Source organism: Chelonoidis abingdonii, chromosome 4 (assembly GCF_003597395.2).
Source record: "Chelonoidis abingdonii isolate Lonesome George chromosome 4, CheloAbing_2.0, whole genome shotgun sequence".
In the NCBI taxonomy this organism is placed as follows: domain Eukaryota; kingdom Metazoa; phylum Chordata; order Testudines; family Testudinidae; genus Chelonoidis; species Chelonoidis abingdonii.
The window spans coordinates 98,595,639-98,609,264 of NC_133772.1; the positions used below are offsets into that span (position 1 = coordinate 98,595,639).

The 13,626-nt window shown below is 38.1% G+C and overlaps 1 protein-coding gene across 1 annotated transcript in view; it reads left to right on the forward strand.

Moving 5' to 3' along the window:
• Positions 1–13,626, forward strand: part of AQR (aquarius intron-binding spliceosomal factor) — a 96,321-nt gene that overhangs the window by 20,448 nt on the left and 62,247 nt on the right. The window contains exons 10-15 of the mRNA XM_032775001.2: positions 160–224; positions 402–518; positions 4,321–4,434; positions 5,491–5,594; positions 7,093–7,195; positions 8,931–9,051. Of these exons, the coding sequence (XP_032630892.1) occupies positions 160–224; positions 402–518; positions 4,321–4,434; positions 5,491–5,594; positions 7,093–7,195; positions 8,931–9,051 (624 nt within the window). The remainder of the gene's footprint in view (positions 1–159; positions 225–401; positions 519–4,320; positions 4,435–5,490; positions 5,595–7,092; positions 7,196–8,930; positions 9,052–13,626) is intronic.

The window sequence follows — 13,626 nt, forward strand, 5'->3', positions numbered from 1 at the left end:
TGTTAATTATTGGCTAACAACTATGTTGCTGTGAGAGCTTCAGCTTTTTAGTTCTTGTTTAAATGTGATATATTTTTAATTTTTGAAGTGTGGTGGATCAATGATGTTGAGGAATAAATGATGAGTTTCAGAGATTTTTTTTGTTTTTTTTGTGCTTAGGTCCTCTTTCCATGGACAAAGTTCATTACTGTGAAAGATTCATCGAACTCATGATCGATCTAGAGGTAAGATAGCTATAAGACAGTGTCTCTCCAAAGCTTTGGGGAGAACATACTGAATATTTTCTGAACATATACTGCTCATTTACCTCTATCTGTACACAGAATATTCCAGATGGAAAGCCAACGGTTTCAAAATCATGTATGTTAAGACTGCTACTAATGCCAAGGTATTTATTTTAGGCCTTGCTTCCCACACGGCGCTGGTTTAATACAGTATTAGATGACTCCCACCTTGTTGTTCATTGTTACCTGTCTAGCCTTGCTAAAAGGGAAAAGGAGGGCCATCTCTTCTGCCAGGTGAGTTTTGATCTTACTGAAGAAAGCTCTTTAGTTCGGAAGCAGCTCAAAATATTTGCTTCCTCTTCTCATGTTATCTGTCTTTGTCTGCTGAAAATGATTACTTTGTGTCGCATTTTGCTGGAAATAAACTAAAAATTGGATTATTATTAAGTAGACTTTGTGCCCAGATTTATTTTAAATCCTCAAAACATTATTTTTGCATTACCTGTGTATGTGTGTGTTTATATCCTTGTCTCTGTGTTTTGAGCAGTTTTAAAAATATTCTACACAGCATTTACTCAATGTGTCCTAACACAGATAAAACAAAAATCATTTAAAATCTGCCGTTTTTGTGACCTCAGATTTTCTTCTGCACAACTTAATTCTCCCCAGAAGCCATAGGAAGTGAATGATTTATATAGCATCCCCTGAAGTTCAGCAGTTTAGGCTACTTTAGACCAAGGGTTGGTGCCAGCTGGATGGGATGAGGGCAGTTCGGCCTAGCGGCTGGAGTGGGCAGCAGGCCTAGCAGCCGGAGCCAAAGCCAAGGGTAAAACCAGAAGGCAGAAACTGGGTACCAGGCCCAAGAGTTGAATTGGAGTGAGCAGGATATCAGGCAGGGTATCAGGCAAGGAGGATTTCAAGGCAGGGGCAGGACAGAGACAAGGCTGAGTGCAAGGCAGGATCAGGCACAGTGGTGGGTATGAGCACTGAGAAGCTAGTGAGCTGCTGCTGCTGCTGGCCTAAGAGTTGCCCTGCTGGCCTCTACAACCAATCAGGTTGTGTGACTAGTCAGGCTGCAAGCTGCAGGCCTGCGGTACTGATGAGGCTGGGTGGAGACTAGCCCTGCTGCAGGCCCTGATTCCTGAAAACTGGGAAGCGAATTCCAAAACTGACAAGGCTTCATGAGCATCCTACTGAATTTGACATTAGAATCACGTTATTCTAACTGCCACCCTTCTTTTCTTTTAATGTGCTGACATGGTCTTAGCAGTTAATATTTCACAAATGTTTTACACCATCAAAAAGCTGGTAAAAAAAAAAAATTCTAAATTTTAGAGTGGTAGCTGTGTTAGTCTGTATCAGCAGAAACAACAGGGAGTCCTTGTGGCATTTTAGAGACTAACAAATTTATTTAGGTATAAGCTTTCATGGGCTAGAACCCACTTCTTCAGATGCATGGAGTGGAAAATACAAGAGCAGATATAAATAGCACTCTCCTATACATGCTGCTACACTTACCTATATGCCTCTAGCTTTGATCTAGACCACATCACACTATCCATTGTCTACAGCCAAGCTCTAAGATACAACCATATTTGCTCTGATCCCTCAGACAGAGACAAACACCTACAGGATTTCTATTAGGTGTTCTTAAAACTACAGTACCCACCTGGTGAAGTGAAGAAACAGATTGACAGAGCCAGAAGGGTACCCAGAAGTCACCTAGTACAAGACAGGCCCAACAAAGAAAGTAACAGGACGCCACTAGCCATCACGTGAAGCCCCCAACTAAAACCTCTCCAGCTCATCATCGAAGATCTACAACCTATCCTGAAGGATGATCCCTCACTCTCACAGACCTTGGGGGACCGGCCAGTCCTCGCTTACAGACAGCCCCCCAACCTGAAGCAAATACTCACCATCAACTACACACCACAAAATAAAAACACCAACCCAGGAACCAAAGCCTGCAACAAACCCTGGTGCCAACACTGTCCACATATCTATCCAAGGGACACCATCATAAGACTTAACCACATCAGCCATACTATCAGGGACTCGTTCACCTGCACATCTACCAATGTGATATAGGTCATGTGCCAGTAATGCCCCTCTGCCATGTACATTGGGCATACTGGACAATCTCTACGCAAAAGAATAAATGAACACAAATCTGACATCAGGAATCATAACATTCAAAAACCAGTAGGAGAACACTTCAATCTCTCTGGTCACTTAATAACAGACCTAAAAGTGGCAAGTCTTCAACAAAAGAACTTGAAAAACAGACTCCAATGTTAAGCTGCAGCAATGGAATTAATTTGCAAACCGGATACCATCATATTAGGCCTTAATAAAGACTGGGAATGGTTGAGTCATTACAAAACCTAAACCTAATTTCACCAATACTAATTTTTCCCTACTGTTACTCACACTTTTTTGTCAACTCTCTGTAATGGGCCACTCTCTTACCACTTCAAAAGTTATTCCCCCCGCCCTCCTTGATATCTTGCTGTTAATTGATTTATCTCATTAGATTGACCTCACACTTGGTAAAGCAACCCCCACCCTTTCATATATTTATACCTGCTCCTATATTTTCCACTCCATGCATCTGATGAAGTGGGTTCTACCCCACAAAAGCTTATGCCCAAATTAATTTGTTAGTCTCTAAGGTGCCACAAGGACTACTTGTTGTTTTCTATTTCTAAATTTAATACTCTAACAGCTGTTAATCAAGTCCAGCTTGAAATGAAAAAGAAACCTGGTAACCAGAATGATGTGAATTTTTTTCTGCTTTGGTCCTTTATCTTGAGGTCTTTCAAGGCTAGAAAGGCTTGAGCACTCTTGATGTATTTTCAGGACCAGTATTTGTAGCAGTTGTCCTCGACGACTCATAAGAGAGTGAACTTGGATCCTCTCATTTTCAGCTGGATTTCTTTGCCTTCATAGAAAATTCCATGTTACCTGGATGTATCCAGATATAGTCTCTCTCTGTTAATAGGAGGAGCTTTGCCCTCCAGACGTGCTGTATGGGGTTAGCATTCTTTTTAAAGAAAGGTGCCTTCTGTGGCCAAAGCAGGTTAGCCAGTAAACCCTTAGCGTGTAGCAGTACAGTCAGTGTACCAGGCCTCTGCATCTATGCAGATAGTGTGCCAGCGGTTTCAAGATGTTCTTGCTTATTTTAATCTCATTTAATTTTCTTTCATAAAGAGGTGATTATGATCTTAGTGCAGCATTCAAAAATTAATTTTACTTTTTCATTGTGATACTGTTGAAGCAAACCCTACCAGATTATAACTCATCACTTCATGGCAGATGATTAGAGTTTTATCTTTTTCTCTTGTTATGCATTTATTGCAGGCACTAGAAGTTCACTTTATGTACTTGAAGTTATTTGTTGTTAAGATGTTCTCTTCAGCTGTATCTTATGGCAGTTAAGCTAAATTCCCTGGGTAACTAGTCTCAACTTTAACTCTTGGAAGTTCCTAGGAGAATTTCCTTGATAAAAAGTTAATCTACAATTATTTTAGTCTCTTAAGAGATTACTTCCATAATAGACCTTTATTTTTTGGTTGGAACTATAGCCTTTGCATTTCTGTGAGATATATTGTCACTTCTGAAGTTCATTGTGCACACATTTGGAGCATTGTATATGTATCAAGTGGTATATGAACAGTTCATTTTTATTTGCATGCATAGCATTTTTACAAGAATTAGTATGAATGGCATTCAGGGTAATGTGACTGGCCATGTGGATATAAATTTAATATAGGGGTTCCTATATGAAATATTTTACCACTCTCTGCATACAGAGATAGGTATTATGGCCATTGCTAGGACTTCTTTAAACTGTAGCTAGAATCTCAGCTAAAATTGGTTTCAAGTTATTTTTGGCTAATGCACAAAACATGTAATTAGTCCATGCATATTTCTCTGGCTAAATTATTGGTACCTTGGTAAGAGAGAGATTATATAGTGTACAGGGGTGCCTGAAGTTAAAATGTTAGGTTCCATCTCTTTTTGTTCAAGGTTTTATATGGTAGTTGCTGGTCCCATTGTCATACTCCACTAATTTTCATGTATCGTGTTTCAGCTTTTAGACATGCTTAAATTCTATACTGGCTTTGAAATTAATGACCAGACTGGGAATGCTTTAACAGAGAATGAGATGACTACAATTCACTATGATAGAATTACTTCCTTACAGGTAGGGAAATACTGGATTTCAGTTTTAATGTATTTGTTTAAATATAATTTGCAAGTAAGGTGGTGATTCTGGTCTTTCCAAAAGGAAAGATCTTGCTTTTTCTGCTGTATTGAAGGAATAGTGCTAGTCTTTCAGTTCCTATCTTTGCATCCTAGCTTTTTTCAAAAATACACTGAACTTCATATAACACACACTTCAAATTGCATGAGCAGATAAAAGAGCAAATAGCCTATGTATGTGCAGAAAATCTTACTAAAGTGGCAGGCAGTATTAGTAAGCCTATTATCCAGTTCAGCAAAACAATACCACTTCCAGTTTTGATCTTGTCAACTCATTAACTGAAAAGGGTCAGTCTCCGTAAGACTTATTTGCGTGGGAAACCTTGGTGCAGAAGGAAGTGGTATTGTCACTTTTCCTCAGAATAGATACTGAGTATTGGACAGCAACTGCTGCTAATAGTGCTGTCTTTCAGGTGAGAGAGAAATCAAATCCTGACTACCTGTGGTCATTATGGGACTTTTCACAAGAGCGTTATGCATGTTTTTCACGTGGTGCTAATTAGGACTGTGATGAGATTTCTTTTTGGGTTTTCACTGCAGTTTTGAATTGCGCCTCTGGAGGTTCACTGAAATTTTCATGTCCTTTAAAGTTCAGAACTAGATGAACTTTGATGAGTGAAATTCCTGAGTTTCAAAACCTTGTCAGTCTCTACCAAAATTTCATTACTGCCAATTAGGAGGCTATTATAAAGCCAAAACACCTAGTGTCTATTAGATATATTAGAAAAATAAATACATCTCAGAAGCACAAGAATAGTAAATCACATATACTAAGCAGAAAAATAGTTGCTTTTTCATTATTTTTACTCCAGTAGTGCCCACTCTGTGCTAGGTGCTGCCACATGCAGAGGAAGATGGAGTTCTTACATGTTCATGATCAGGGTCCTTTATTATTAAACTCTTGTCAGTGCAATTCCCCCCGCCCCCTGTAATAAACTTGAAGTTACTGTGAAAAGGTCAGTTTAACCTCTCATTAAATTTTGGGGTGCTTTTCTAGAGAGCAGCTTTTGCGCATTTCCCAGAACTATATGATTTTGCACTTTCAAATGTGGCAGCGGTGGACACTCGTGGTTCATTGGAAAAACTGTGTGGACCCCTGAGGTAAGCCATAAAGATGGAAATTCAGTTTTTCTGTTTCAGGTTTATTTCTTCCCATTGTTTGTTGTTAGTCTTCCAGCCTTTTCATGTATATTGTAGTATACATGTGTAATACTGAAATTAAATGTCACATTGCATATTATGACTCCTGGTTGGAAGAAGGCATTTGGAGTTGGGACTCTTGGGTTCTGCTTCTGACTTGCTGGTTAACCTTGGGCAAATCATTTGTGCTTCAGTTTATTCATTTGTGGAACCTAGTACATAGCTTACTTGCCACATCTGGGTGTGCAGAAGTTTAATTTATTATTGCTGGGTTGCTACTTTTTCCTTGTAAAATGCAACTTTCCTTTAATTCTGATCTCTGGAGTGAAAGAAATACTATCAATTTGAAATATAGTCATTTTAAAAGTAGAAGAGTTATTATTAGTTTTTGGAGCTAATTATACGTGCTCCTTAGTCGTCCTGCCATTTTTTGTAGCTATACAATAATTCAGGTTTTTCTGATATTTTCAAAATGTTTTTCTTTCCTTATTGCTGTATCAAAGACCCACAGAAATCACTGGGGGAATTTGAGTTGGAGCCACTCTTTATCCCAAAGTTCTGCCAAGTGCATAAAATAAAGAAACGGGAAAAAATATAATGCTTTTCACTAATCTTAGTTTCAGTTTAAACATTTTCATATAAGTAACACTATATATTTGCTGTAGTTAGAATAGTCATTTTGTAAGTTGACTGGGTGTCCCTTTATGTCTGCTGTTATAACAATTCTTAATGCAGTTCTGGGATCCGTGATACCATAGGATAGATTAAACTGCTTCCTTTCTGCCTGACTCGTCATTCTGTTAATTTTTCCACTATTTAGTCTTAGTAAAACTAACAAAAACAATAGCAGTAGTAGTGAACAAAAAAGTCATCTTCTCTTGAACTACTTGTTAGAGTTGGCTTTCTCCTGTTCAAACATAATAGCCTCATCCTGAAAAATGTAGACCTTTTCAAGACTAACTTTTAAAAGTCTGATATTAGCAATATTAGCTAACTTGCTGACACATTTTAAAAGTTTAATGTGGACAGGTATTCTACCTGTAGCACTCACGCTCTACCCTGGGCTTTAGCTTGACCTCTTTAGCAAATATTAAAGGCAGGGTGTCTTGTCTATTCAAATATAACTGAATGTACATGGAAATGAAAATCTTAGCTGGAAGGTCTGATTATGTTCTCTGTTTTTGTATCTAAATTCTTTATGAATGGTGTGCTGTTTCTGTTGTTGTTAATCACTTTCTGTAATGCAGATATTGTGCTTGTTACCTCTAGGCAATTACCAGGTAAAGCAACTAAATAAAAATTTAGCTTAACTTTTAAGACTCTGCAAGGTTTTTTTTTGATAGTTTTACAGTTCAGGTAACACAATCAAGTCGTCTTTTTAACAGCAGCTTTTATAAACTGTAAAAAAAAATCACTGAGTGAGTTTTGTATTTTCCTCCTCTCCCCCCGTATTATGCAGCCCAAACACACTCCACCAGGTGGCATCATACCTCTGCTTGTTACCGGCTCTACTTGAAGGGGAAGATACAAGCTATGACAAAGAATTTCTGCTAGAATTACTGGTAAACCACACAAGCAAATTAAATTTATCACCTATGTTTTTTCTTGTAAGAAGGCTTGCGTTCACTTCCTCAAACTGAATAAAATTACAACAATTGCAGCGCTAATGCTGCCAAGCACATGATGGCTTTCACAGTTAGGAGTGCCTTATGAACTACAGCAGTATTATGACTGAGTGAGCTGGAAACAGATGTGAATTCAAATCTAGTAATTAATGACTAATTTTCAAACAGGGAAAAGGATGATTTAGGAAAATATGGCTCCTCTGGGCAAGTGGTGGTGTGTCTGAACAATGGCAACTGTAGAGAACTGTTACCAGTGTTTCATCAACAGTTGCTTAAGCTCCGCATATCATGAAAGTTGTTACAGCATATGTAGATGCTTGCATGATACCTGCGTCCTTAGTTGTTTAGACCTGTTTAAAATATATTTGGGCTGTGATTTTTTGTGTTTCAGTGCTGACCAGAGGGATTTAGACATTCAGTTCCCATAAATTAAAGTGAGAATTGAGCATTCAGATCCCATAGGCAGTTTTGAAAATCTCCATGAGTATAGAAATGGGGTGGAGGTTGGAGGCGGAATTCACTTGAGTAGATACTGCTCTGAGCAAGGAACTCTAACCTGTGTTGTAATGATGGGACACTTCTCAACATATCCGTTGTTCCATTTCCTCTTTAAAGGCTGACATTGCTGTAGCTGATCATATTTTAAAATTATTTGGAATACTTTCTTGATGTTGTGTGTGCAGTTTTAAGTCAGATTGTGGACTGATCCTCCTGCTAATGCAAGGCCTATTCAAACAGGATGCAGAGGTATCAGATACATTTTTCTATATAGGCACTTGTTATAAATATTTATTGCTGAGTATAAAGTATCAGACTTAACTACTATAGGCAAACACTGGTGTTCAGAAAAATTATAGTGAAAATTTGTTTCATCTTCAGTTTAAATTCTAACCTTGTGAGGGAAATTTGACTAGATAGTTTCAGCCATTTCATATCTTTTTATGTGCTGTTGTTTAAATCTACTGGGGGAAAAATGCCATTTTTTAATAGGGAAAGAGAACCTTTCTTCTCCTGTCTTGTCAAAGAGTAATGTTAAAACTAGAACATCCAAATTATAATGGGACACTGCAGTATTAAGATCCATGCTTGAACTATTTATGATCTGATACCATTGAGCTACATGCATACTATTCTGTGATAATCATATGGCTTCATTTGTGTTTGATAATGCATCATTGGATACCACCCGTGCTCTCCAAGAGCCTGATCCAAAAGCCCTTTGAAGTTAATGGGAGTCTCTATTACAGGTGACTTTAGATGAGACCATTAATTAATGAATTATTAAACAAGCCTAGTTTTCAAAGAGGCATAAACCTGGCCACTAAAATTACACCTCAGCTTGTTTGTCATCTTAGTAAAATGGGACCTCTTTCATTGTTTTTTAAAGAAATAGCCCACATCAGGTTGTTAGCAATACATCTTATGATTTCCTTCAATGTACAAACAAGATTGATTAACTGAAGAAAAATAAAATATAGACAGTTTGAAGGTAACTTTTTAATTTCTGAAGTCTTAAGGTACTTTTATCACTTCAGCTTGTTGTGCTAGTTGAAGATGTGATCTTTTTAGTGTTCACTTCCTGGATGACCATCCTATACATTATTTGTCACTTGCATAGCAAAATGCTGACTTGGTTAAGCTTTGGTTTAAATGTTCACTTTCGCTTTCCTAGGTGTCCCGTCATGCACGTAGAATTTCTCAGATTCAGCAGCTTAACCAGATGCCCCTGTATCCCACCGAGAAGATTATTTGGGATGAAAATATTGTCCCAACTGAGTACTATTCTGGAGAAGGTATATTTGTTCAGATGTATTTGGATTGTTCTTAAAACTTCGTAGTTCAGAGGACTTTTAGTTAATTCTAGTTCATGAAGAACTATTCCATAGCTTCTAAATCCGGACAATATTTACTTTTGGCTACTTTTAGTGCCTTTTAACTTCCACGGGGGAAAAAAATCAGTTTTTATAGGTTTATTTGAATTGGACTGCATAAATTTGATCTGAAATGAATGTCTTCATTACCAATTAGATAAACATAGATTAACAAAGGAATAATAAAAGCTTGCAGTAAATCATAAAACAATGTCATTTACTCCATCTATGTATAAGCACAAGAAAAAACTGCTTTCCACATTGCTACTACCTGCTCACAAGAAGTGAACTATACAGAGCTTGAGAGAGAAGTGACTCATGCCATAGTTTTACAGTGAGCAGCAAGTGAATTCTGTGGAGTTCCTTTAAAAGAACTTTGCTCTTTTTCAATATTGATTTCTTGAAAAGTCAGTTTAGTGTGGTGAGGTTTTTTCACTTTCAGTTTAAACTGAAATCCCAAACTCTTAATACATATCCTGAAAGCTAACATCTGTACTATGAAACTGCTTATGCTCAATAATAGCTATTAATTTTTTTAATATTTTAAATACGTTTGCCAGTAATGGCTTGTCAGTGAACCAATTTATGTAATTTTAAGGATAAAAGTGCTTATCTACATTTGTCACAAAATGTCCCACTGGGCACTTCAGGATGGAATCCATAGTCTGTGTGGCAGGCAGGGAATTCGTGGAATTTCTAATGTCGATTTAACCTGTTCCCTTATTGGCACAGATCTGTTCCTGTTGTCAGCTAGGACAATGTGATAAAGCCTGGAGCTCTGCCACTGCTAGTGCTGTAGAAAATGTAGAGCCATATCTCTTCCTTGGCTGAGATGGAGAACAGAACAGTCAGGGAAAATGTTTAAATTAGGGACATGATTGTTCTCTGAACTGAAATTGTTTTTTTAAATCTGAATTCTTTTTTAAAAAGCAAACAAAAAATTCCAGTTTGAATAGCCACGTGGATATTCTTTGGATATCAGCGCACACAGAGCAGAATAATAACTTATACTGACAACAGCACTAGTATTATGGCAGTATTTTGTCTTGTAACATGATTGAGATTCTGCAGAGTAAGAGGTTCCCTTTTCCTTATAGCAGTGATATCTGGAAACTGCAGTGTTAACTTGATCACTCTAATCTCTCCAGGAAGGTAATACTTGTACTGCTTGAAAATCAAGTTTTCTTTTTAATCAGGCAAACAAGCTGGCTACATTCCAGAACAGAGGACATTCTTAACTGGGTACAAGGCCATGCAGTTGTAAAGCTTTCTCCAACAACACAGTCTTATACGGACACCAGTGGAAGGCTTATTCTTTGAAACAGTTTGACATGTTTCAGAGAATCACATATTAGTGTTTGTGCAAACCTGCATTTGCATTTTTATGCACTGTTAGCTGTGTTAGATTCTATCACAAAAGATAGAATTGTCATGTGTAAAACCTACTATGATGGGTGGAGGAGCAGTGTGTACATGAGGTGTTGCACACAGAAATGGAGAACGCCTTCTGAAAATTAAGCCTGACATGGAATAGAATAGTTACAGTAACAGTTTTCATTGCCAGCAGAATGTGGATTAGGTAAGGCCACCAGTGCTGCTTCTCATAGTGGAGAGTCTGTAGAAATCCTTATTTCACCCTTTTTAGTGAAACTTCCATTTCAAATGCACTTTTATTTATTAGTATATGGCATTCTTAACCATATATGCAACAAAAATGAACAATCTTATTTCCACATTGGTAAACTGAAACACTAATTTTAACAGATGTCTGGAAAAACTTCCTGTCATCCTGTGTGATTACTCATTTCTGTGTTGCTTGTTTCATACTTTCACATTGCAAAATATTAATATTGTATACTGTTATAAAGATATTATGCTGAATTGCTGTCAGCCCTTTATGTAATTTGTCTATAACTGCACACACACACAACTTGGTTAAAAGAACATTATTAAGGTTCCAAAGGCAAGCACTCAAATGTAGGAAATGCCAGAACTAAGGTTGCCTATTCACTCTTAATTCTGGCATTTCCTAACTTCTGAGTGCTTGAGTGGGTCCGCAGACCAGGATTTGTGCCTATTTTCTGAATCAGGAAGAAGGCCATGAGCCAGTTTTAACCCAGAATGTTTGTACCAAAACACTTTTTCTTGGTTGGTCCCTGAAGAATCCAGTTTGAACTAGTATATGCATATCTCTCTGGGGGTGTTCCAAAGGGTTGATAACAGAGGAAGTACATTAGCATTCCCCCCACTTTCTGCTAGAGAAGGTAAATGCAATGCCACAATAGATATTAATTCTAATTCAGTAAGCTTTATCTTAATTAAATGAAGCTCATCTTAATTCCATAGGGTGTTTCAGGGTATTACAGGATACTGTCTGCCAGTCACCCCATTGCATGCTGCCATATTGACACCTACATGGGCCATCAGCAGGGCTGGAATCTTCAGATCCACTGCACAGACTTTTGCCACTTGAGTTAAGGGCGTAACTGTTTGCAGTAAAAGACTGTCATTCTCTATGTGGACTGATACTAGGGGGTGTTTGGATACTTTATCAGTGGGTTTCACAGATGTTTGGAAACAGCAGGTGAGACTCTGAAGTCTTGGGTTTCATTCCAGACTCTGGAGAGGGGTATGCTGTACTGGGCACAGACACTTTGGCCCATTGCTCCAGACGTTTTATCTTCATATAGCTTCACGGAATAGAAATAATTGTGTTCTATCACCTTTCTTTATTGGCAGTATGTCTCTGTGCTTGTGGAAGCCAACATGTACTGTGTGCCAGAAAGATTTCAAGGATAATATTGCATGTTGCAAGAATTTTCATGCCTTCACAGTTCATAAACAAAGGTGTAAAACTGGGACAGTAGTCAAGTGAAAGTATTAAATGTGTAAAGAGGGCTTTACCAGTTTTTTTTTTTTCTTATGGAAGTTTGGCTTTTTTGGGACTTGGGAATTTTTTTGTCGGAAAGCAGATGGGCCTCTGTCAGGAGGTGATGGTGGAGGTGGTGGTACTCATGGGCTGCAGCCTTCCACTCCTCTCCTCATCCTGGCCCTTTGGTATGACTCTGTTTGCTTCCTGTGCACAGGATGGGAGTGAGAAGAGCAGGGAACTGGGTCCTGGCAGCTGAGACCACCTGGCCATTACATGGAGGGGAAGGCTTTTGGTGCATACCCCCCCTTCCCCCCCAGGGTGGTTTGTTTTGTTTACCAATTTTCTCCCATTTTTAAATAAAACTTGGTAAATTCCTGGGAAGCTAAAATTAAAAACCAAAAGGCCGTCTAAATGAGCCATGTGTAAGAACTTGAGTTGTGGAGCAACACTAGTATTTTTCATAGTGTAGGCTAAAAATACAGCTATTTATTTTGGAGAGACATGGTGAGTGAGGTAGTAACTTTTATTGGACCAAACTTTTTCATTGGTGGGAGAGACAAGCTTTCAAACTATTCAGAGCTCTTCTTGAGTTCTGAGAAAGGTACTCGGAGTGTCACAGCTAAATACAAGGTCAAACAGATAGATTAGCATAAGTAGTAAGCACATATTCTGAGGGACCATTTATGGTTAAGTAGCCTATTATCCTGGGACTGACATGGCTACAACAGAATTGCTATTTTGGATATTCTGTGCCCAATTTTTAACACACTTAGGTCTCCCTCCATTAGCTTGACTTAATTAAACCTAATCCATCCACTTGAAATTTCGTAGGAATGGTTTTATGCCAATGTGGAAATGATTTGGGGCTAAATGGGCAAGGTATTTTAGGGACAAGATGGCTTGAAGTATGCAGTGATCTTACTTCTAGAACAGTTTCCTATCGTTGTTGTTTGAGTTTGATGTTTTTTTTGGTGGTATGGTATGGTAACTCCACAATCTTGGCTTAGATAGAAACTCCAAAATTTATTTAATCGCCAAACCTGGTGTCAATGATAGTTGGAGAGGTTGTTGCTGTCATTGTTTAACTGTTTTAAAGCATTTTCTGCATAAAATATAATCATGGAGCTTAGTATAGGTGGCTGCAATGCTGGGAAGATAAGGTAGGGAACTCTGTGGGTTGGGTGAGAGGTGTGTGGTTTTTAGCTGACAAGTGAGAGGGATAGTACTGAATGGGTGAGATAGGGGCCGGTATGGATAGTGAAAGGGGCCCATTAAATAGTATAGGTACTTCTCTCATACATAAATTTTCTCCTCTTGCTCCTTCTGTTCCCTCTGCTTATCTCTATCAACAAAAATGTATCAGTTACGTAAGGAGGGAGGAGAACCTTGAACACTAGCACAAATGTTAGTCACTAAAGCACCGTTACTCTGCCTCTATATCACTATTACCATGATGTATTAAAAATAGAGAGAACCATATCCTTAAATGTTTTTACTATATTACTGACAGGAAAATTAAAGGGGACCTTCAGATAACCTTTTTCTGCTGCTTCATAGTGTCTATAGAAGGACAGAAAGCGTGGGGATTTTTTCCTTTTTTTTCCTTCAGGTGTATCGTTAATGTC